This window comes from Symphalangus syndactylus, chromosome 3, assembly GCF_028878055.3.
Source record: "Symphalangus syndactylus isolate Jambi chromosome 3, NHGRI_mSymSyn1-v2.1_pri, whole genome shotgun sequence".
In the NCBI taxonomy this organism is placed as follows: domain Eukaryota; kingdom Metazoa; phylum Chordata; class Mammalia; order Primates; family Hylobatidae; genus Symphalangus; species Symphalangus syndactylus.
The window spans coordinates 21,411,102-21,437,326 of record NC_072425.2 but is presented as its reverse complement, the minus strand read 5'-3'; the positions used below and the strand labels follow the sequence as shown (position 1 = coordinate 21,437,326).

The following is a 26,225-nucleotide window of genomic DNA, read 5'->3' as shown; positions in this document are numbered from 1 at the left end:
CTTTTGTCCTGCTAAGTCTGTTCTGACCACACAGAAAGGTTTGTCTTTGCAGCCGCCTGCATTTCACCAGGCCCGTGTCCCTACTTGGTGAGAATTTGCTCAGTACATTTAAGGGCCAGGGCCAGCTCAGCAAAACCTGGCTCATTTATCATCTCTGGAATGATGTCCACCCTAACAGGATGCAACTAGGAAATGAGAAGCATTCTCCTCATTTTGCAGAGGTCCAGAGAGGAGTGCATAGCACCCTCTAGAAAGGGAGTCCAGGACTCCTCGGCCAGGTCACCACGAGCCTCCAACTGCTCTCCCTGCCACTGGCAGCGCAGGGGAGCTGCTCACATCCCTGTCCCCAGCAGGCCATTCAAGACCTGGCCCATCCCCTCCATAAACCCCATCACAAGCAGCCCCTTCTTTCCAGCCGGCCCCCTCACAGGCCATGGCCCTTCACAACACACATGCTGGTCCTATAAGCCCTCCCCTCACTCACCCACCTGATGGATCCCTGCATCCCTCATGACTCTGTTCCTTTCCCCCAGAAGTTCTCTCTCTCTTCCTGGCTCACAAAAGTCGGGCACTCCTACCTCTGTCCCTCCCCTAAGAAGGTGAGTCCTTGAGGGTTCACATCTGGCTCCTGGCACAAGGCATGGCACGCAGTCAAGTTAAAGTAAATGGCTGCCCAAGAGTGGGGAACTAGCATCAAATTATCAGTGAAGCCATCACCCAGCATCTGAATAATGCCAGACCCGCCAGTCATTGTCCCCATCATTTGAGTTACTCTGTCTGCAAGACTGGCATCATTCCTGGCATGCTTCTGATCAGGAAAAACCCTCTACCTACAGGTTTCCTAGCCTAACGGGTTGAGCCCCAGGGCCATTCCCCCAAAGCAATAGACTTTTCGAGTGGAATGCAAACGTGGAAGCAATGGGAAGCTTATATATGAAATATCCCAAAATTTCCCTAGTGTGTCTGTTAAAGAAAGATAGTCAGGTTCACCAGACAGAAGGTTTTGTTTTTTTTTTTCCCTTCCCTCAGAACAAATGGATGGAGAACCTGGTTTTAAAATTCCTGGACCTTGGAATACATTTCTATCTGTGTCAAAGTCTACCCATCCACCACCTCAGCAGAGTTTAAAATCCTAGCTAATAGGTTAACAACTGTTTTTCTTCAGCTTCAAATGAAGAATATCAGAAGGCTGGGGGAATATGCAGCTCTCCAATTTGTACGGACTGCACACAGCTCCCTGCAATGTGTGTTTGACAGGACTGACATTTTGTACCGCTGTGAGATGGGAAAACGTGTGACATTTTTATTCATGGTGGCGTACGCCCTTGTAATGATCAGCTCTGGTCGATGTGCTTACCGCAGCAGCCCCTGAGCCCTCGGAGAACAAACAGGAACCCAAGGTGCCAGCAGTTCGACTGCCTTATTAAACACCGCCAGGATCCTAACGAAGACCAACTGCTGGAAAATCTCACTGTCAAATCCTCAAGGACATTGTCAGCGCACAGCTAACTGCATATATTTTTCATTTAAAATACTGAAATCCAGCATTGTGCCATTACAACCAAGGGGAGGGGCGCCCACTCCAGCGGCCATTCTGTCAGCTGCTTCTTCCGAGCTCCAGATGCTAGAGCCGGATGCCCGGTGGGGTTCAGAGCTCAAAAAGGGGCGGCAGAGACGGGGCACTGACTTCCCGAAAGCTCAGCCCTGCCTTCAGGGTGAATGGCTGAAAGTTACATGGCTTCGGTAAGAGTCCCCTGGAAAGGCAACTCACCGGCTCCTTTTGCAACCCAAAGTGAATCTGCATAATTAGGAAATCTCTTCCTCCCCCAGCCAGCCCTCTTCCTGTAGGTGCAACCCATTACGTCCTGCAACTCGGCGCTAATCAGCCTTCTGCTTTGCGGTAGACCTTCAGACATCTGCAGGAACACATGGCTGTGGTAGGTTTCACACCTTGGCAGAAAAGCTGTGTGTCAGGGTGCCCACCTGCAATCTCACCACTTGCCTCAATGCAAAGGCCTCAAGGTCAGCGTGCAGGAGGACCCCCTCCCTTCAGCGGTCATTTCTAATGCTGGTGCACACTGATGGATGGAAGCTGATCACTTGGCAGACCCTCAAAGCTTTCCGTGGTTGTTAAGCTAGGTGCTTTGGTTATGGCTGCACACACTCATGTACGGGATATATTTATTTTGTAAATATGCATTATTTATACAGTACCTCTATTTCCATACTCCAGCCCTGATGCACCAAGATACACGCTACTATTTATTTATGGGGTACTTGGCATAACAGGCCTAACAAGAGGCCTGTGTGTGGTTCTTGCAAGTTTGCAACAAACTGTAAGCGGTTGGCTAAACAACTGGATGTTCTCCATCCATCGTAGGTACAGGCCTGCATTTTAAGGGGCTGCCAATAAAGTTGGTTTAGCATAATACTGTACATCATCCTTGGTGGAAATGACCTGGGGGCTGAAGAGCTGGCAACCTGGAGAGAAGGAGCCATAACATTCCACACCCTGGGCTGGGGAGAGGGGGTGGAGTAAGTTACGGGTATCCTGGTGTTTACAGCACCCTGGGAGAGTATAAAAAGGAAGGTGGTTGGTAGACAGCCCCGGGGAAAATGCAAGGACAGTGAGGGTTGGGGGAGCTGTACCGTCTTTCCTCCAAGCAGGCTATTCTGCCCCTGAGCAGAAACTTCTACTCTGGGTTGCTGAGGGAGGTGTCCATCAATCCTGCACACCCCAAGGGACATCCCTTCCTCACGGACTGCACTTCAAGCCTCACTGGGGCATGTCGGCTGGATGAAGAGGAACATAGCCTGTGTCCAGCCCTGTGCTATTCTATGATCAACTTCAACAGTTCCCACGCAGGGCATCTGGCGGCCCGCCAAGTTCTGTCCTTTGGGTCTCCTAAATGTCTCTCGGATGATTTTCTCATGTTTACCCCCATAAGCAGTGTCCTGGATTAGGCTCCCACCAGCCCTGGCCTGAGCAATGTCCGTGGGATCATCAGTGGTCTCTCTGCCTCAACTACTTCCATCCCTTTCCACAGTGGCCTAGCGTATATATTCTCAGCTGCTATTTCTCTGAATACAACCCTCGTTGGCTCCTAGCACCTATGGGATAAAATTCAAGCTCCCCCACCCCTGAGAAGGGTACAGAGAGCCCAGGTTCCAGCATCAGATAGGCCTGGATTTTAATTCTTGCTCTGCCACTTACTATGTGACCTTGGGCAAGGTGCTTAATCTCTCTGAGCATTAGCTGTCTGGGGATCATCATAACCGCATCAGTCTTAGAGGGCTGTTGAGAAGATTAAGTGAGACGAAGCTTATGAAGGGGCTTGGCTGAGACACAGGAGGTCTACATTGTAATGAAAACCCCTCAGTCCACCCAACCCCTTTTAACTCTCTATCTCTTGGTTAGTCCTTGCCATCCCTTCCTCTGGGCACGGCCAGGTTAATAATTTCCTTAGCCCGCAGGCACTACCTGGCTCCGCCAGGGCTAGGGACTGATGGTGGATGTGCGACAAGCAGCCTCTGGCACAGCACTCCTGTGACCATGGGGCGGGGACTCCCCGCACAGCCACAGACACAGAGCTGACTCTCTCGGAGGATCTTGCTTGCGGGATATAATTTATTTTCAATATTTTATGTTTTATTTCCCCTTCCCTGCTGTGATAAACTCCCCACCTTTGGCACAGAGAATCCTAATCTGAGAAAATGTCTGCTCTGGTCTCGCTGAATCAGATTTCCTGCTCTTGTCCTGTTGGGCTCCATATCTCCCCGGCAGGGAGCTGGATTCTGAGCAGCTCCGACACAGACCTTTAAAGAAATGCCGTTTGTAGGCTCTGGCCAGTCCTTTGGCAGAGAAGCCCCACTGTCACACTGCTGAAGGTGGAGCCTTGGGGGACTCAGGATCCTGTCTCTCACAACCCAGCGCTGCATGCGGGGATTCTAAAGCGCGTGCAGGCGCCGCAGAACAAGAGTCACTGCCTTTTGCTGGATTTCTCCGGCTCTACTGAACCGACTGACTACACAAAGGCACAAGGAGTGAGTGGACCTGGCCTCGCCTCTTCCCCACGTCACTGCCTTTCCTGCCTGCACTCATTCACCACTTGGTCATTCCCCAAACTCTCATGGGGCAGCTCGTCTGTGCCAGGCCCTGTGAGGGTGCCAAAGATACAGAGAAGGCCAATTCTGTCCTTTTCTGCGGGACAGGGTATAAATGCACCCCTAGCAAGCCGGCATAGGGCCAGTGCCAGCTCAGAGCAGCAAGGGAACGACGGGGCTTGGAGAAGTCGGTGGAGGCGGGGGCTTGTCAAGGGAAGGCGATGCCTGAGCAGGGCCTTGAAGGGTTGGGAGGATTTTCTGTTCAGGTGGAACAGAAGAGGAAAATCATTCCTGGCAGCAGAGATGGTAGGGGCTGATTCATCCCTGGGTCCCCCAGTGCAGATGCCCATGAAGAGCTGGTGAACAAATAAATATGAGGCGCTAGGGACTAGAGAAGAAGAGACTCTGCCCAGGGCAGGGGCACTTCGCAGAGTCTTGAAGGGTGGGCAGGAACTGCCAGGAAAGGAGGATGGCAGGGAGCTCCAGTCTAGAAGGCCTAGCTGTGGTCAGGGTTTGGCAGGGGTGGTGGTGATTTCTGGCAGGGAGGGTCCTGGAGGCTGGGTATGTCCTCTTGACCATACAGGCAAACCAGTGGTCAGGGAGAGAATCCTGGAGAGGTGCCCACATTCGGGAGGCTGCAGGCCCTGCCTATCTCAACGTGTGCTGATGCTTTCTGATGCCCATTGTGCCTCACAGACCAGTCGAGGAGAGAGACACAGGACCCCAGGGATACGAGGAATGTATGGGTGCAGAGGGGCTGACAGCTTGGTGGAACTAGGGTACAGCTGGTTTCGGAAGTCTGACTAAGGCATTCTAGTGGCTGAAGCTTGTGAAACAGGAATGAGCTAGAAACAGAAACCTGGAGCTCCCAGAACAAAGGTGGTGCTAGAAACCACAGGTAGAGTGCCTCGTGGCTCCTAAGGGAGTAGAGTTAGAGGCAGAACGGAGCCAGGGAGGAGCTCCATCTAAGGGAAGGGAGGATGAAACACAGGTCCTAGGTGCAAAGCCCAGCTCGGACCTCCCTCTCTGGCTGGACTCTACACTGCAATCAGTCAGCCATTCTGCAGCCAGCCTAGTTTCTGTTCCTCTTTGTGTATTTTAGTTGAGCTTTTCTGGAGACCATAACTTGCACCAAAGAAATTATTTAAAAGGTGAGAAACGTCCATTGCAACTGGCTGGGGAAAGCAAGTGGGGAAGCCTGGACCAGGGGCAGACACTTAACATGAAATCAGCTGCCACCTCATCGCAGAACAGCCTGGAACAGCCACCATGTTTAGTTTCTTTGGTTTGGACACAGCCTGAAGAAGATGCACACCCCCATCTTAGAAAGACAAGCTCTCTACCTAGTCCTTGAAGCAGATAAAAAGCAAGGGTGTTAACAAAACATTCCATCTATTTCACAGTGATCTCTAGCAAGCTGGCCGTGAGGAGCTGATGGGCACCTCATGAGAATGCCGGTGGGGAGACCACCCTGAGGACCAAACTTGTTGGAGTTTAGAACAAACAAAAAGGGCACTTAGAGATGCCCTATGGCATGATCACACAAGCACAAATCTGGGCTTTTCAAAACTACCAGATGGATTCTGTCCATCAGGATTAAGTTGAACCACTCACCACGAGAATGTTAGACCCCTGAAGTCAGGAACCGTGTCACTACCATCTCTGTTTTCACAGATGTGGCACAGAGTAGGCATCAGTGATGATTTGCTGAACGAATGACCTAGGTTCTTAGCTTCTACCCTTCTCCTTTCCTAGCCCCGGGATTGCAGTGGACTTTGTCACACTTGAGTCTCCAGAAGCTATCACAGGCAACGGCAGACAGCTGTGCCCATCCCTACACCCTGCCTCCTACTTCCCTGGTCTGCCATGCGCTAACCTGCCATTTCTCTTCTGACCCTCCTCTATCTGGTGCCCTGGTTAATGTCTGACCTTGACTCTCAGCCCTGCATGCTCTCTCGGTTTTAGGATCCCCACAGCTCTGGTATGAACCATTCTCTGCTGTGAGACAAGTAGACAAAGAGCTGAGACAGTGTCTCCTGTTTGGCTTCTGTGCACATTGTCAACTTGATCTTCTCTCCCTTCTTTTGATAATGGCCCCAATTTCCTTTTCAGGAATGACCCCTTAGGTATGTGCTTCAGGTGGGGCCCTACCTGTGGCACACAAAAAACCCTTGGCCTCAATAATTGGTTCCGATGGACATATAATCAGTCAGTCCAGCGAGTCAATGCCATGCCTTGCGTGGGAGTTACTAGGAAGTGACAGTCACTTTCCTGTTGGTCTTGCACCTGGAAGGATTGCAAGCATCTTGCCACCAGGAGGGGAAAGCCTGCCTGAGAATGGCCGTAGCAGAAGGGGCAAGGCCAATAAATGAAACAAAAAAAAAAAAAAAAAAAAATGGGGTCTAGGCTGGGCGCAGTGGCTCACACCTGTAATCCCAACACTTTGGGAGGCTGAGGCGGGAGGATTGCTTGAGCTCAGTTCGAGACCAGCCTGGGCAACATGGTAAAACCCTGTCTCTACAAAAAATACAAAAATTAACCAGGCCAAACCGAATCCAGCAGCACATCAAAAACTTATCCACCATGATCAAGTTGGCTTCATCCCCATGATTATCTCAATAGATGCAGAAAAGGGCTTTGATGAAGTTCAACATTCCTTCATGTTAAAAACTCCCAATAAACTAGGTATTGAAAAAATATACCTCAAAATATACCTCAAATACCATATATGACAAACCCACAGCCAATATCATACTGAATGGGCAAACACTGGTAACACTCCCCTTGAAAACCGGCACAAGACAGGGATGCCCTCTCTCACCACTCCTATTCAACACAGTATTGGAAGTTCTGGCCAGGGCAATCAGGCAAGAGAAAGAAAGAAAGGGCATTCAAATAGAAAGATAGGAAGTCAAATTATCTTTGTTTGCAGATGACATGATCCTATATATAGAAAACGTCATCGTCTCAGCCCAAAAGCTTCTTAAGCTGATAAGCAACTTCAGCAAAGTCTCAGGATACAAAATCAATGTGCAAAAATAGCTAGCATTCCTATACACAAAGCAGAGAGCCAAATCATGAATGAACTCCCATTCACAATTGCTACAAAAGAATAAAATACATAGGAAGACAGCTATCAAGGGAAGTGAAGGACCTCTTCAAGGAGAACTACAAACCACTGCTCAAGGAAATAAGAGAGGACACAAGCAGATGGAAAAACATTCATGCTCATGGATGGAAAGAATCAATATCATGAAAATGGCCATACTACCCAAAGTAATTTATAGATTCAATGCTAATCCCATTAAACTACCATTGACATTCTTCACAGAATTAGAAAAAAACTATTTTAAAATTCATATAGAACCAAAAAAGAGCCCGAATAGCCAAGACAATCCTAAGCAAAAGAAACAAAGCTGGAGGCATCATGCTACTTGACTTCAAACTATACTACAAGGCTACAGTAACCAAAACAGCATGGTACTTGTACAAAAACAGATATAGACCAACGGAACAGAATATAACCTCAGAAATAAAACTGCACCCCTACAATCATCTGATCTTCAACAAACAAGCAATAGGGGCCAGGCGCAGTGGCTTGTGCCTGTAATCCCAGCACTTTTGGAGGCCGGGGAGGGTGGACCATTTGAGGCTGGCAGTTCAAGACCAGCCTGGCTAACATGGTGAAACCCCATCTCTACCAAAAAATACAAAAATTAGCTAAGTATGGTGGCACACACCTATAATCCGATACTTGGGAGGCTGAGGCATGAGAATCGCTTGAACCTGGGAGGTGGAGGTTGCACTGAGCCGAGATTGCACCACTGCCCCCCAGCCTGGGTGACACAGCAAGGCTGTGCCTCAAAAAAACAAACAAACAAAAACCCAAAAAGTAATGGGGAAAGGATTCCCTATTTAACAAATGGTGCTGGGAGAAGTGGCTAGCGATATGCAGAAAATTGGAAGTAGACCCCTTCCTTACACTACATATACAAAAATTAACTCAAGATGGATTAAAGACTTAATTGTATAATGCAAAACTACAAAAATTCTAGAAGAAAATCTGGGCAATACCATTCAGGACATAGGTATGGGCAAAAATTTCATGACGAAAATGCCAAAAGCAATTGCAACAAAAGCAAAAATTGACAAATGGGATCTAATTAAAGAGCTTCTGCACAACAAAATAAATTATCATCAGAGTGAACGGACAACCTACAAAATGGGAGAAAATTTTTGCAATCGATCCATTGACAAAGGCCTAATATCCAGAGTCTACAAGGGACTTGAACAAATTTACAAGAAAAAAAAAATTCCATTAAAAAGTGGGCAAAGGACATGAACAGACACTTCTCAAAAGAAGGCATTCATGTGGCCAATGAACATATGAAAAAAAGCTCAACATCAGTAGTCATTAGAGAAATGCAAATCAAAACCACAATGAGATACCATCTCACACCAGTTAGAATGGTGATCATTCAAAAGTCAAGAAACAACAGATGCTGGAGAGGTTCTAGAGAAAAAGGAACGCTTTTATATGGTTGGTGGGAGTGTAAATTAGTTCAACCATTGCAGAAGACAGTGTGGTGATTCCATAAAGATATAAAGCATAAATACCATTTGACCCAGCAATCCATTACTAGTTACATACCCAAAGGAATATCAATTATTCTACTATAAAGATACATGCACATGTCACTGTAGCACTATTCACAATAGCAAAGACATGGAGTCAACCCAAATGCTCATCAATGATAGACTGAAAAGAGAAAATGTACACCATGAAATACTATGCAGCCATAAAAAGAAATGAGGTCATGTCCTTTGCAGGGACATGGATGGAGTTGGAAACCATTATCCTCAGCAAACTAGTGCAGGAATAGAAAACCAAACACCGCACGTTCTCACTTACAAGTGGGAGCTGAATGATGAGAACACATGGACACACTGGGGGAATAACACATACTGGAGCCTGTCAGTGGGGAGTGGGGAGGGGAGCCAGAGCATCAGGAAGAATAGCTAAGGGATGCTGGGCTTAATACCTAGGTGATGGGTTGATCTGGTGCAGCAAACCACCATGGCACACGTTTACCTATGTCACAAGCCTGCACATCCTGCATGTATACCCTGGAACTTAAAGTAAATGTTGAAGAAAAAAAATTAGCAAGGTGTGGTGGTGTGCACCTGTATAGTCCCAGCAACTTGGGGGGCTAAGGTAGGAAGATGGCTTCAGCCTGGAAGGTTGAGGCTGCAGTGAGCCAAGATCATGCCACTGCACTCTAGCCTGGGTGACAGAGTGAGGCCCTGCCTCAAGCAAAACAAAACAAAACAAAACAAAAGCAAAAAACAAAAACCAAAAAACTGGGGTCTGATGAACATGACTGGATACCAAGCCATACCTGAAGCTAGTATAAGCCAACAATTTCTTGTTTGGGTTTTATGTCTCATGTACCCTAACTAAATGTAGACACTGCTAAATGTATTAGGTTGATGCCAAAGTAATTGTGGGTATGGGGTTGGACTGCCCTCTGGTACCTCCAGTGCTAGCTCCCACACATGCCCAGTTTTTACCCTGCATCTACTCTCTCATGCACACCAGGAAATCATCCAACATGCCTTTGGGGTCTAGGGGTGAGTTTGAGCCTACACCAGGTACAGGATACCAGCTTACTTGTCTTGGTTCCAACTGAGGCCCAGAAACATTAAGGAGGGCCTGAGATCTGTAAGGATACCAGGAAAGTCTCACTTGTGGTCCACCCTCCTGGGATCCTAAGCCACCTGCCCAGGTGGTTGCACTGGCCCTCTCACTACAACCCAGGAAACTGCCATGTTCTCAGCACAGAGTTGGGCAAGAACCCGAGCTTTAGAATAAACAATGTAGCTTTGAATCCTGTTGCTTCTGATCTGTGTAACCTTGACTAAGGCCCCATTCTTTGTGAGCCTGTCCCCTCCTCTGCAAGAGAGGATACCACCTGAGACCCTTACAGGTTGGCTGGAGGGATTCAGTAGGCTAACCTACCGGAATGGCCTAGCATGGTCCCTGGAGCTGGAACAGAGACCCATTCCCTGTAGGTCTCAGTGTGGAGCTTGGTGGGCAGTGAGCAGTTCATCTCCATGCCCCTCCCACACTGCTCTTAGGCCATCCCAACACCTAGCACATATGGGATGATTAAATTGACCTTACAGTGCTCAACTCCTAGAAGGAGGGATGGTCTGGAAGATCTGGAGGGGTGGACTGAGCTTGGTCCCTAGCCCTTCTGCAGCCAACCTGAACTTGGGCTGAACGGAGGTGGTGTAGCTTAGAGAGCAAATTACTATTTTGCACCTGGATTTTCACTTGGCTGCTGACATTTCTCAGTTCTTCCATGGTACATCAGGAGCCCTGGCCTCACTGCGGGGCTCTCTGGCCTTCTCCAGCTCTCTATAACGAGAGGAATACCACCTGAGGAGGCCACGCTGAATGCCTAATCACACAGCTCCCGAATGTTCAACTCAATCATTATGAATGTCCAGAATCTGATTTCTCTTTTTTGATTGCCAAGTTTTTCCTCCCAAAATCAAATATGTCTGCTCAAAGGTGCAAACCCCAGCCTTGTTAACCTTTCATCAGAAAGCTGTCTCTGGGCTAGCCTGGGCTCTGAAAAAGTGAGTGCGTGTGGAAAGACAGGCCTAGCCAGCCACCCTCGTCAGGGAGACCTGACAAATGCACCACCAATTAGGGGCCATGCTGCTCTTGGTCATGGCAGTGAATGAGTCTAAACAACTCTGGACAGCCACCCCATGAGGACCGAAGGGAGGGTAGCGTCACGGTCACCCTATAGTGGGCACAGAGGCTGGATCAGAGCAGGAGGAGCTGGAGGGAGCGGAGTGGGGAGATCACCACCATACCTCTGCTCTCTCACATAAAGGCATGGATGAGAGGGGAAGAAACAGGGGCAATGGAAAAGGAGAAATATGCTTTGGAAACCACAGGGGTTGAAAGAGAGGTGTGCAGGGTGTACTGCCTCATGGACTGTGGGCGCGTGACTGGGATGGGCAGAAAAAACGACTGGATTGTAGACCGCAATGCTCACCACTAGGTACCTTCTGCCCCAACCTGCCCCATAGCCCCTTCTTTCCACATGTTTGACTCAGGCTTGGGCAGCATTATCTGCTCTTGCTGGTACCACCTCCTGGCCTACTCCCTCTGCCTGGTGGCACTGGGCCTCTTCTGGGCTTGGGTTTTGCCTTTCCCACCCAGAGGTGTAGGGACACAGGTCAGCTGCCATGTGTGCATGCATAGGGCCACCCCTGAGGGAGTGCGTGCTCTGAGAGCCTCGGTGAAGGCCAAGCACCGGGCAGACAGGGTGGGGTAGGAGGCAGTGTCAGCAAATGATTGACAGCCAGCTCCGCTCTTGCACATTGGGGAAAGAGACTGATATTTACCAGGGGCTGTGTGCCAGTGCTGAGGTAGGTACTAAAGGCAATATCTCATTTAATCCTTACAGCAACCTATGACATGGACCCCTCTAGAGATGCGGAAACGGAATTTCACCGAGGCTAAGTAACTTACTGAAGGTCACCAGCTAGTGAGTGGCACAGCTGAAACTGAAGTCCAGAACTGCCCAATTCTAAAACCTGTGCTTCAGCCACTCTACCTCATTGTCTCCAGGAACTGATCCACATTTGCCTTTCAGCAGGTACATCTTGGGGAAGCAGGAGATTATATTTGATTTCTCTCTCTCTGCTCTACAAATGGATCTTATGTATGTGTGAGCCTGTGTGTGTACATGATGTGTAATGTTTTTTCAGATACCATTTGAAAGTAAGTTGGAAGCATCGTGTTACTTCACCGCTCAGACTTCAGCCTGCCTCTCCTAGGAATAAAGATAAACCCCTAAAAAACTATCATATTAACATTAATCCCACATCATCATCTAACATTCCAGTCCATCTTCAAATTTTCCAACTTTCCCAAGAATGTCTTTAAAGCGTTGTTTTCCTTTTTTTTTTTTTTTTTTAAACAGCAACAACAACAACACATAATCCAAGTTAGGTTCACACTTTGCACTTGGTCATGTATCCTAGTCTCTTTCACAGATAAAATCTTTACGCCTAATTTATCCTGTTGCTTGCTTCGCTTGATGTGACTCAAGGGATAACGGGCCCCTCCCTTCCCCTGAATGCTTTCCCCACTGTGCTGCTCCTGCACAGCTCTGCCCATCCTTGGGCACAGGAGAAGGGGGGTCCCAGTCCCTTGCCTCATTCCTCTCCATTCCCTTCCGGGGACACCTATGACTGACCTTAGGAACTTGGAAAAACACACAAAATAAAATGAGACAGGATCTAAATTGCTATAATACAAAGCTGTTTCTATTTGGAAACAAAATCTTTTTTTTGAGATGGAGTCTTGCTCTGTCACCCAGGCTGGAGTGCGGTGGCACAATCTCGGCTCACTGCAACCTCTGCCTCCTGGGTTCAAGCGATTCTCCTGCCTCAGCCTCCTAAGAAGCTGGGACTACAGGCACATGCCATCATGCCTGGCTAATTTTTGTATTTTTAGTAGAGACAGGGTTTCACCATGTTGTCCAGGCTGGTCTTGAACTCCTGACCTCAGGTGATCCACCTGCCTTGGCCTCCCACAGTGCTGGGATTACAGGTGGGAGCCACCGCACCTGGCCTCACTTCAAAATCCTTCTTTATGGAAAGTGAATTTGGAAATAGTTTGTGACCACTAAGGGAATGTTCATTTTTCTTCTTCAAATGAATTAGAATTATAAGCATAGCAACAGAAGTGAAACCAAATAACTTGCTGAATGCACAGCAAGTGCTTCAACAACAATCAATTATTCCTTAATTTAAACATCCACACCAATAATAAAACCCCAGGATGTGCACTGACTGCCAGCTCAGTGCCAGGCCCTGCAGTGGACTTTCTGGTGGGAAGACAAGCATTAAAGAAAAATCGCAGGGCTGCGTGACAAGCGGCGTGTGCAAAGTTCTGGGGTAGCACGAAGACAGAAGTAACTCACTCTTCCTGGGGGAGTGGGGAGAATTTACCAGGAGGCCTGCTCTGGGATTGGACAGGCAGGTCATGAAGGGGCCAAGGAGGAAGATGGAGTCTTTAGGAGAGGCTGGGAACGGGGGTGAGGCGACCACTAGTGAAGGCTTACAGTGGACCCGGCAAGGCCACATGGGGACTACAGGGAGTACCAGTTAGGAGGCTGTGAAACAGTCCAGGTGAATGATTATGCTGCCTGCACCACAGCTGTGGCAAAGGTGATGGAGAGGAGAGGATGAAGTAGTGTTCAGGCGTGGAAGGAGAGGATCTGGGGAGAGGGAGGGTGGAGCCTGGCTCTGGATGGCCAGCCTGTGTCATTCACTGGGGTGGAAGATGGAGGAGTGAGTTTGGTGGGGAGTGTATGTTCAGACCAGAGGCCTGGGGTGTGCAGTATCCTGAGAACATAGGAGCACCTGCTGGAGGTGGTGAGGAGGCAATGGCTGAAGTGAAGGGAATTGCGTGTGGCTTCCAAGCTCAATGGGGCAGGAGGAATCTCTCAGGGCTCTCAGGGCACTCAGAGCCAAGGGTGCTGAGAAGGCATTTGCTAGCTCGGCATCTTCTCCAGCCTAGCATGGGATTGGCAGTAAATGACCTGGCTTATGACCCTGATGCCAGAATTCTCCACACGCACAGACAAGCTGGCAACCACATCCCAAGAGCTGTTCCTGGGGCTGCTATCCAGACCTCCCTGCCCCAGTTCTCTGGAAGCCACGGTGGTGCTTGGTTTTGGTTTTGGTTTAACCAGCTTTTCAAACTTTACATTAAAGAGGTTTAGAAACCTTCGTTCGGATGGGAGAAGAATAGAGGCAGCACCTTTTAATACATGCTTTTTGCAATCTATCAGATTGGAAGGCAGACAGCTACTTTGTTTGCAGATCAGCCATTTGGAGGCAATACAAAGAAGGAGGCCCTGGAAAGGGTTTGCTGTGATATTCTCAGGGAAGCCTCAGTCTCAGCCAAGGCCTAGAGCCTTGGCCATCTGCACTTAGGACTAGGGTCCAGTGTCACTGAACTCACACAATCAGGCCATTCTCTTAGCAAGGAGGGAGAGCTGCACACAGCCAAGAGAAGCAGAGGTGCTGCTGCTGCTGGCTCTGGAGTAGGAATTAGCTACTCATTCCAGCAACGCCGTCCCAGTGTGCCTCCTCATGTGTACGATGGGTAAAATGCTTTCTTCCTCACCCGCTGATGGCAAAGTCTCAAGTCAGTGCTCACGGATGTGAAAGCATCTACGGCTCACCCATCTTATTAAATGTAGGGAGCTGAGCAGTTTCCACAGGGGTCCTTGGGAGGGAAGCGGGTCAAGGCCAGCCATTCTAACCAAGGGGTGCCCAGGGTTGCCGGGGAGGACACCGGTCCCTCACTCCTTCTATAGCTGTGGGAAGAAGGAGCTTCCATTTCCTACCCTAGGAGAGAAAACCAGGGGGGAATCCTTGGCTTGGCCAGGCACCCTCTTGTTCAACCCTGCCCAGAGGAAGAGGAGGAATGCCTTCCCGGGGAGTCTGGGAGAAGGAACTGAGCTCCATCACCCTTTCCAGCTCCCTCCTGGGGAGCAGCCAGGGCAAGGCCCTCCCACAGCTCCTCCTTGCTAGGAGTTTATGGGCAGCTCTAACCTGGAGAGACCTGCCATTGTCCACTTATCCCGAGTGGAGAAACGCAGTCTTCACATTCTCAGGTGAAGTGTTTGCAACATTTGCCTTCAGATCTAATGCAATATTCTCCTTTCAGGCTTATCAATAAACACAGCTGGCACTTTTATCTCATTTGACTGTCCCCTGGGCTTTGTTTCCCAAATGATACTAAACTTGAGAAGGGGAAAACAGTAATTTAAAGCCTCTCTAAACTGCGACATCTTCCAAGGCAGGAATAGGCATTCTCAAGTTGATACTTTTGAATTCTTAAAGAAACTACATGATCAGGAGGCAGAGGCCAACTAGAAACCTATTTACTTTGCTCTTACAAGCTGAGTGGCCTAACAAATGTCTGCTTTAGAAAACAAATTATTAGCGACTTTGGTTTGTTGACAAAATATCTTTTTAGAGAGAGGGTCTCACTCTGTCACCCAGGCTGGAGTGCAGTGGCGCGATCTCAGCTCACTGCAGCCTCTGCATCCTGGGTTCAAGCAATTCTCATGCCTCACCCTTCCGAGCAGCTGGGATTACAGGTGCCTGCCATGACACTCAGCCAATTTTTGTATTTTTAGTAGAGATAGGGTTTCACCATGTTGGTCAGGATACTGACAAAAGCATCTTTTAATTATAGTGTCCAACTTGGGACTATGAGGTGGCCTATGACTGACTATGAAGTGACTGTGACTATGAAGTGGGCCTGGAGATGAAGAGGGAGCCTCTGTGGGGCCCTGGGAGTGCTTGGAGCCTACTTCCCTCGTTGTCTTTATCTCTCTGATTGGGCCTGTCCATCTGCTGGTCTGCCTCATCATTACGCCCCACAATGGTAGGGACTGAGAACTTATTTATCTTACACATGGTAGGTCTCAATAGACGGATGAATAGATGCATACTTAAATGAAGGAATGATCACAGCCTGGAAAGAGGAACTCCTCTGAGGCAGAGGGCAAGGCAGCGCCTTCTCTCCCCTGGTAGTAGCAGCTCTTGCCTCGACACTAAGTTCCCCTCTTGCCAGCCCCCGCTGCAGAGCTGCCGTCAGAGGTCTCTGTGGAGCTGCCCTGGCTAGCTGCACAGGCACCGGCTTTGCCAGGTGCAGAGATGAAGGCGACAGTCTCAACGGTCTCCATCCCCACTGGCAAGCTAAGTGTTCTTAAAGAACAAAATCCACAGAAACACAGACCCAAGGCGAGGATTTTTTTCAGGTTAAAATAGGTGCCCTCTCTGGCTGGTTAAGATGATTTTGCCAGGGCAGGGTACAGCAGCTTTAACAGACATATCACATGGCTGCAGTCCCTGCTTGTTTTGAGAGCTGGTGTGGGCTCGAGGGGTGGTGTCTGGGCTTGGGTTTCCAAGCTGGTGAAGTGGTCCTGGGCAGGTTCTTTCACGTCTCTGAGCTCCAGCTCTGGGTCAATAAAATGGGGCTAATGGTCCCTTTCTCAAAGGGATATGGTGGAGACAACAAAAAAGATACCAGGGAGTCTGTTGGTTTTTAAAAAAAGAGCATATATACCATTAGGGCTACGTGAGTGCGTTAGTGATTCAAAGATGAACACTTAAAATTGTTTTATATGTTAGAAAAAGCTTGGACTAGTATATCAAGCCTATAATTTTACCAATGGCATCTCTGAAGATGAGGCTAAGATGCTATAGATGTCAGGTCTGAGTCTTGTTTACAGAAAACTATCAAGTAAAAAAAATAGTATAGATGGTAAGAGAGTGTGGTAAAAACTTTTGAAATGAAACTCGAGACTGTTCTTTGGGAAGAATATCAAGTCCTTAAAACTCATGCCTGCCGGTAGTAGGTGCTCTAGAAACGGTACTTCTTACGGTCAACAGCCCATCAAACCAGGGACCCGGGAAAAGACTCAAGGACAACCTACCATGAGGGCAAAGCTGGAAAGAGTTAAAAGAAAGGGGTCTGTGGTTTCCCTGGCTCAACCCCCCCTCCCCCTGCAGCTAATCTGTCACCTAATGAAGAAGGGGCCGGCATAAGTGAGCTAGCTGGCAGTTCACTTACAGCAAACTGATTAAGAATGTTCAACCAACAGCAGACTGTAGACCTTTCCAGATAAAATAAATAGAGTGTAGACTGTATGCAAATGTGTTTGTCACTTTGACAGCACGTCTCAATTAAGGCATCTCGCGGCTGTGGGTAGGCTCTGCGGCTGCAGCTGGAAGGGAGAGCCCGCTGCATGGCTGATACTAGGGGCTTGACCTTAATCCGCATGCAAGCATTAAAAAAAAAAATCCTGCCTTCCTGTACACTTGCATAATGCTGGCAGCCACGTGAGGGAAGTGACAAACGGGGAAAAAAAAGCCACTTTCATCCTCTCCAGTTTGCAGACCTGTGAAGGCACAGACAGCTCTTATTTCAACAGAGTTTGGGGTGGCTTTTTTAATTGTTTATCCCCCACCCGTGCACACACACATACTCTTATTCTGCATTTAGCTGGGAATGACATTAAAGAATCTCTACTTCTGGCTGAAATGGAAAGAAGGTCTTTCTCCATTTCAAATAGGGCCTCCTTTTTTTGTGTTTCGAAAATGGAATGTTTAACACCATGAAATCCCTCTCCCCCGCCCCCTCTGTCTCTGTAATGGGCTCCAAACTGCAGTGAGGGGCTCCTTTCATGGGAAGGTTAGTGTGTGCAGGAATGAGGACAAAGGAAAGCAGGAAGCGGACTCTGGAATGCCACACTGGCGACAACCAGGGGCTGTGCTTTCAGCAGACACAGACAGGGAACTGGGGTGCAGATTGCTCCAACAGGGCCTGAGCCTGGGGCTGGGGGGAGCTCTTCAGGGGAGCAGACACCAGTGCGATTTGAAAATACTTATTAACTAAATGAGTATCACCCTGTGGATTCTTCTTTCTTGTGTTTCAATTTTTGTAACATCCTTTTAAGTATAAAATCAGAAAAGGGGATGAACCTCCCCAAGTTAAAGATGTATAAACGTATATTATCTGAAAATATTGATTAGAGAAGAGTGACTTTTATGTTCCAACCAACTCACCCCTTACAGTAATAGCCTAGAGAAAGAATTTTGTTAGTTTCGTTCATTTCTGAATAGCTCAATGCCTGGTGCATAGTAGGCACTTGATAAAGGTCTGTTAAAAACAGGAATGTAGGCTTCTAGGTCCTTTACACGTGGTGAAATATCAATCACATTTAAGATAAAAATCATAAAGACTTAATCATGCGTCATCTAATAAATGGCTACAGAATCAGGTGATTTAAAAATAAATAACCTTGCAAATTCTTGTTACAGCCATATCTTGCTAAAAGAGCCATTTCTCATAAATCTCTCCAAATGATGACTTTCACTAACCAAAAGTCAATTCAAGACATGTAGGAAAGGGCACACAATCTTTTTTAACTAAAAATATAATTACAAGTAGGAAGGGGATACAAAATTTTAGTTTCTATACAGAGTGCAATGTTTTACTTAAGGGAAAAAAAATTAATAGACAATTTTTCAAATGCTCAGGTAGTTGAAAACAGTTGCTTAAAAGATTGAATCTCTAGAATTGTAGCACGGGTGTTTACTCTCAGAAGCACGACTCCTGATATTGATTTTCAGGAGGTACATTAATAAAGAACTCCTAATTGATTTTTTTTTTTAAGACTTCGCTTGTTGCCTTTTATTTGAAGGTGCAAAGAAGGGCCCGGGATGCTAAAGTGTTCTAATGAGATGCTTAGCTAACAGAGGCACCTTAAGCAGAGTGCCTTGGAGTAGGGGAGGCAGCAGTGCATTTAATGACTTCATTCAACAGTCCCGCTCATTTATGACCTCAGCCGTGCTGTCTCCTCAAAATTTTTGAAAATTTGCCTGCAAAACATGTTTGCACCAAATAAACATTTGAAGATGTGAAAACCTCCATGGAGCTGCACTGCCAAAGAGAACTGAAATGAAAAACTGTCTGCTGCATGTGCTACTGCTGCTGCTAAAAACAAAAACAAAAAAACCAAAACGGACAGGTAGGAGGGCCAGGGTACACACCTGTCCAAAGTGGACTGTGATTGGCCGCCGGTCTTCTCGGAGCTTGGGGTCCTTGGCCTCCACCAGTGGGGATGGTGCAGTCTTTGGCAGCTGCTCTTCCGGGGTGGGGGCGCAGCCATTCTCGGCAATGTCCTAAAAGGAGAAGGATAGTCGGGGGTTGGCATTGGGGTTCTGGCACCCATGTTCCCTCTCACCCCACAACGAAGAGGCCTGCCAGGCGACTCTCTCCGTGACATTCCGAGCCTGACCTCTTGATGAAGATGGAGGGAATGGAGGGCTAACTTGGCTCTTTGACTTTTAAGAACTAGAGAAACCCAAACCATCCATATGAAGTTATAAAGATAACATCATAATTCACAACAGGGGGGAAAACAATTATTATTGTTCATCCTACTCTCTTAAACGGCCATTTTCATTTTTATATATTTACTTTGTCCACATGTAGACATTTAAAAATTACTTGCAATCACAACTCATGCATAATTTTATATCCTGCTTTTCCCCAATATATTGTAAGCATTTTCATGTTGCTACAAAGTCATTACAAAAATAATTTTACTGAATGCATATTTCATTGAGCAGATATACAATAATTTAATACACCACAATTCAACATTCCACTACTATTAGGCATTTAGGATTCTAATTTTTTTTAAACATTCAAAATGCCAGTGATAAATACTGCAGTTTTTCTTTCTTTCATATTACTTCTTTTTATGGAAATCCCCAGGAATGAAATTACTAGGTCAACAGATATAAACATTTTCAAGGATTTTTATTCATCCTATCAAATTGCTTTCCAATTTACACTATCAACAATGGATGCATTACCAGTTTCACGGTACTTGTGAGCTGTATCATTTAAAAAATGTATCGCTAATTTAATAGGTGAAAAATTCGACTTGTTGCTTTAATTTGCATTACTTTAATTATGAGTATGGATACTTTTTCCACATTTGTTTACTGATGATGTTGTTGTTTGTGAATAAGATGTGTTTGGTGAGTGGAGCCCGGCCCATGCCCTGTCCCTGGTCTCTCCCCTGCCCGCCCCAGGCTCAGGAAGAGGCTGGCTAGGGAGGCTGCTGTTGGACCTGTAGGGAACCAAGGGAAGGCACAAAACCCACGCCCGATCTTCAGGGCACCAGGTTCCCCACGCCATATCCCTATCGAAGGCTCCCAGTGCCCCATTACAGAGAGCACTTATGAAAATACTCCGGACCAGGGTGGAGCCAAGATGGCCGAATAGGAACAGCTCCGGTCTCCAGCTCCCAGCCCCAGCGACACAGAAGACGGGTGATTTCTGCATTTCTGCTTGAGGTACCGGTTTCATCTCACTAGGGAGTGCCTAACAGTGGGTTCAGGACAGTCGGTGAAGCGCACTGTGCGCAAGCCGAAGCAGGGCGAGGCATTGCCTCACTCGGGAAGTGCAAGGGGTCAGGGAGTTCCCTTTCCTAGTCAAAGAAAGGGGAAACAGACGGCACCTGGAATATCGGGTCAGTCCCGTCCTAATACTGCGCTTTTCCAACGGGCCTGGAAAACGGCACACTAGGAGATTGTGTCCCGCACCTGGCTCGGAGGGTCCTATGCCCACGGAGTCTCGCTGATTGCTAGCACAGCAGTCTGAGATCACGCTGCAAGGCGGCAACGAGGCTGGGGGAGGGGTGCCCGCCATTGCCCAGGCTTGCTTAGGTAAACAAAGCAGCCAGAAAGCTCGAACTGGGTGGAGCCCACCACAGCTCAAGGAGGCCTGCCTGCCTCTATAGGCTCCACCTCTGGGGGCAGGGCACAGACAACCAAAAACTCAGCGAGAACCTCCACAGCCTTAAATGTCCCTGTCTGACTGACAGCTTTGAAGAGAGTAGTGGTTCTCCCAGCACGCAGCTGGAGATCTGAGAACGGACAGACTGCCTCCTAAAGTGGGTCCCTCACCCCTGAGCAGCCTAACTGGGAGGCACCCCCCCAGTAGGGACAGACTGACACCTCATTCAACCGGGTACTCCTCTGAGACAAAACTTTCAGAGGAACTATCAGACAGCTGAATTTGTGGTCTCACGAAAATCCGCTGTTCTGCAGCCACCGCTGCTGACACCCAGCCAAACAGGGTCTGGAGTGGACCTCTAGTAAACTCCAACAGACCTGCAGCTGAGGGTCTTGTCTGGTAGAAGGAAAATTAACAAACAGAAAGGACATCCACACCAAAAACCCATCTGTACATCACCATCATCGAAGACAAAAAGTAGACAAAACCACAAAGATGGGGAAAAAACAGACCAAAAAAACTGGAAACTCTAAAAAACAGAGCACCTCTCCTCCTCCAAAGGAGCGCAGTTCCTCACCAGCAACGGAACAAAGCTGGATGGAGGATGACTTTGATGAGTTGAGAGAAGGCTTCAGACGATCAAACTACTCTGAGCTATGAGAGGAAATTCAAAACAATAGCAAAGAAGTTAAAAACTTTGAAAAAAAATTAGAAGAATGGATAACTAGAATAACCAATGGAGAGAAGGGCTTAAAGGAGATGATGGAGCTGAAAGCCAAGTTTCGAGAACTACGCGAAGAATGCAGAAGCCTCAGTAGCAGATGCGATCAACTGGAAGAAAGGGTATCGCTGATAGAAGATGAAATGAATGAAATGAAGAGAGAAGGGAAGTTTAGAGAAAAAAGAATAAAAAGAAATGAACAAAGCCTCCAAGAAATTTGGGACTATGTGAAAAGACCAAACCTACGTCTGATTGGTGTACCTGAAAATGATGGGGAGAATGGAACCAAGTTGGAAAACACTCTGCAAGATATTATCCAGGAGAACTTCCCCAATCTAGCAAGGCAGGCCAGCATTCAGATTCAGGAAATACAGAGAACGCCACAAAGATACTCCTCGAGAAGGGCAACTCCAAGACACATAATTGTCAGATTCACCAAAGTTGAAATGAAGGAAAAAATGTTAAGGGCAGCCAGAGAGAAAGGTTGGGTTACCCACAAAGGGAAGCCCATCAGACTAACAGCTGATCTCTCAGCAGAAACTCTACAAGCCAGAAGAGAGTGGGGGCCGATATTCAACATTCTTAAAGAAAAGAATTTTCAACCCAGAATTTCCTATCCCGCCAAACTATGCTTCATAAGTGAAGGAGAAATAAAATACTTTACAGACAAGCAAACGCTGAGTGATTTTGTCACCACCAGGCCTGCCCTAAAAGAGCTCCTGAAGGAAGCACTAAACATGGAAAGGAACAACCGGTACCAGCCCCTGCAAAAACATGCCAAATTGTAAAGACCATCGAGGCTAGGAAGAAACTATAGCAACTAACGAGCAAAATAACCAACTAATATCATAATGACAGGATCAGATTCACACATAACAATATTCACGTTAAATGTAAATGGGCTAAATGCTCCAATCAAAAGACACAGACTGGCAAACTGGATAAGGAGTCAGGACCCATCAGTATGCTGTATTCAGGAAACCCATCTCACGTGCAGAGACACACATAGACTCAAAATAAAGGGATGAAGGAAGATCTATCAAGCAACTGGAAAACAAAAAAAGGCAGGGGTTGCAATCCTAGTCTCTGATAAAATAGACTTTAAACCAACAAAGATCAAAAGAGACAAAGAAGGCCATTACATAATGGTAAAGGGATCAATTCAACAAGAAGAGCTAACTATCCTAAATATATATGCACCCAACACAGGAGCACCCAGATTCATAAAGCAAGTCCTCAGTGACCTACAAAGGTACTTAAACTCCCACACAATAATAATGGGAGATTTTAACACCCCACTGTCAGCATTAGACAGATCAACGAGACAGAAAGTTAACAAGGATATCCAGGAATTGAACTCAGCTCTACATAAAGTGGACCTAATAGACATCTACAGAACTCTCCACCCCAAATCAACAGAATATACATTTTTTTCAGCACCACACCACACCTATTCCAAAATTGACCACATAGTTGGAAGTAAAGCTCTTCTCAGCAAATGTAAAAGAACAGAGATTATAACAAACTGTCTCTCAGACCACAGTGCAATCAAACTAGAATTCAGGATTAAGAAACTCAGTCAAAACCGCTCAACTACATGGAAACTGAACAACCTGCTCCTGAATGACTATTGGGTACATAATGAAATGAAGGCAGAAATAAAGATGTTCTTTGAAACCAACGAGAACAAAGACACAACATACCAGAATCTCTGGGACACGTTCAAAGCAGTGTGTAGAGGGAAATTTATAGCACTAAATGCCCACAAGAGAAAGCGGGAAAGATCCAAAATTGACACCCTAACATCACAATTAAAAGAACTAGAAAAGCAAGAGCAAACACATTCAGAAGCTAGCAGAAGGCTAGAAATAACTAAAATCAGAGCAGAACTGAAGGAAATAGAGACACAAAAAACCCTTCAAAAAATTAATGAATCCAGGAGCTGGTTTTTTGAAAAGATCAACAAAATTGATGGACCGCTAGCAAGACTAATAAAGAAGAAAAGAGAGAAGAATCAAATAGATGCAATAAAAAACGAAAAAGGGGATATCACCACTGATCCCACAGAAATACAATCTACCATCAGAGAATACTACAAACACCTCTATGCAAATAAACTAGAAAATCTAGAAGAAATGGATAAATTCCTCGACAAATACACCCTCCCAAGACTAAACCAGGAAGAAGTTGAATCTCTGAATAGACCAATAACAGGTTCTGAAATTGTGGCAATAATCAATAGCTTACCAACCAAAAAGAGTCCAGGACCTGATGGATTCACAGCTGAATTCTACCAGAGGTACAAGGAGGAACTGGTACCATTCCTTCTGAAACTATTCCAATCGATAGAAAAAGAGGGAATCCTCCCTAACACATTTTACGAAGCCAGCATCGTCCTGATACCAAAACCTGGCAGAGACATAACCAAAAAAGAGAATTTCAGACCAATATCCTTGATGAACATTGATGCAAAAATCCTCAATAAAATACTGGCAAACCGAATCCAGCAGCACATCAAAAAGCTTATCCACCATGATCAAGTGGGCTTCATCCCTGGGGTGCAAGGCTGGTTCAACATACGCAAATCAATAAATGTAATCCAGCATACAAACAGAACCAAAGACAAAAACCACATGATTATCTCAATAGATGCAGAAAAGGCCTTTGACAAAATTCAACAACCCTTCATGCTAAAAACTCTCAATAAATTAGGTATTGATGGGACGTATCTCAAAATAATAAGAGCTATCTACAACAAACCCACAGCCAATATCATACTGAATGGGCAAAAACTGGAAGCATTCCCTCTGAAAACTGGCACAAGACAGGGATGCCCTCTCTCACCGCTCCTATTCAACATAGTGCTGGAAGTTCTGGCCAGAGCAATCAGGCAGGAGAAGGAAATAAAGGGTATTCAATTAGGAAAAGAGGAAGTCAAATTGTCCCTGTTTGCAGATGACATGATTGTATATCTAGAAAACCCCATTGTCTCAGCCCAAAATCTCCTTAAGCTGATTAGCAACTTCAGCAAAGTCTCAGGATACAAAATTAATGTACAAAAATCACAAGCATTCTTGTACACCAATAACAGACAAACAGAGAGCCAAATCATGAGTGAACTCCCATTCACAATTGCTTCAAAGAGAATAAAATACCTAGGAATCCAACTTACAAGGGATGTGAAGGACCTCTTCAAGGAGAACTACAAACCACTGCTCAATGAAATAAAAGAGGATACAAACAAATGGAAGAACATTCCATGCTCATGGGTTGGAAGAATCAATATCGTGAAAATGGCCATACTGCCCAAGGTAATTTATAGATTCAATGCCATCCCCATCAAGCTACCAATGACTTTCTTCACAGAATTGGAAAAAACTACTTTAAAGTTCATATGGAACCAAAAAAGAGCCCGCATCGCCAAGTCAATCCTAAGCCAAAAGAACAAAGCTGGAGGCATCACGCTAGCTGACTTTAAACTATACTGCAAGGCTACAGTAACCAAAACAGCATGGTACTGGTACCACAACAGAGACATAGATCAATGGAACAGAACAGAGCCCTCAGAAATGATGCCGCATAGCTACAACTATCTGATCTTTGACAAACCTGACAAAAACAAGAAATGGGGAAAGGATTCCCTATTTAATAAATGGTGCTGGGAAAACTGGCTAGCCATATGTAGAAAGCTGCAACTGGATCCCTTCCTTACACCTTATACAAAAATTAATTCAAGATGGATTAAAGACTTATATGTTAGACCTAAAACCATTAAAATCCTACAAGAAAACCTAGGCAATACCATTCAGGACATAGGCGTGGGCAAGGACTTCATGTCTAAAACACCAAAAGCAATGGCAACAAAAGCCAAAATCGACAAATGAGATCTCATTAAACTAAAGAGCTTCTGCACAGCAAAAGAAACTATCATCAGAGTGAACAGGCAACCTACACAATGGGAGAAAATTTTTGCAACCTACTCATCTGACAAAGGGCTAATATCCAGAATCTACAATGAACTCAAACAAATTTACAAGAAAAAAACAAACAACTCCATCAAAAAGTGGGCAGAGGACATGAACAGACACTTCTCAAAAGAAGACATTTATGCAGCCAAAAAACACATGAAGAAATGCTCCTCATCACTGGCCATCAGAGAAATGCAAATCAAAACCACAGTGAGATACCATCTCACACCAGTTAGAATGGCCATCATTAAAAGATCAGGAAACAACAGGTGCTGGAGAGGATGTGGAGAAATAGGAACACTTTTACACTGTTGGTGGGACTGTAAACTAGTTCAACCATTGTGGAAGTCAGTGTGGCGATTCCTCAGGGATCTAGAACTAGAAATACCGTTTGACCCAGCCATCCCATTACTGGGTATATACCCAAAGGACTATAAATCATGCTGCTATAAAGACACATGCACACGTATGTTTATTGCGGCACTATTCACAATAGCAAAGAGTTGGAACCAACCCAAATGTCCAACAACGATAGACTGGATTAAGAAAATGTGGCACATATACACCATGGAATACTATGCAGCCATAAAAAATGATGAGTTCGTGTCCTTTGTAGGGACATGGATGAAACTGGAAAACATCATTCTCAGTAAACTATCGCAAGGACAAAAAACCAAACACCGCATGTTCTCACTCATAGGTGGGAATTGAACAATGAGAACTCATGGACACAGGAAGGGGAACATCACGCTCCGGGGACTGTTGTGGGGTGGGGGGAGGGGGGAGGGACAGCATTAGGAGATACACCTAATGCTAAATGACGAGTTAATGGGTGCAGGAAATCAACATGGCACATGGATACATATGTAACAAACCTGCACATTGTGCACATGTACCCTAAAACCCTAAAGTATAATAAAAAAAAAAAAAAAAAAAAAAAAAAGATGTGTTTGTTCCTACCCCTTCTTACTCCTCATCTTTCTGGCAGGAAATAAAAAGATTGAAG

At 46.3% G+C, this 26,225-nt stretch overlaps 1 protein-coding gene across 20 annotated transcripts in view; it reads right to left on the bottom strand.

Moving 5' to 3' along the window:
- DENND1A (DENN domain containing 1A) overlaps positions 1–26,225 on the bottom strand; it is a 553,551-nt gene that overhangs the window by 41,116 nt on the left and 486,210 nt on the right. For 17 of the 20 annotated variants that reach the window (XM_055271163.2, XM_055271159.2, XM_055271161.2 and 14 more), the window contains one exon: positions 18,772–18,903. In XM_055271163.2, the coding sequence (XP_055127138.1) occupies positions 18,772–18,903 (132 nt within the window). Of the gene's footprint in view, positions 1–11,870; positions 18,601–18,771; positions 18,904–26,225 lie in introns of those variants that run through there. The other 3 variants (XM_063635984.1, XM_055271162.2, XR_010119965.1) reach the window with 2 other exon arrangements.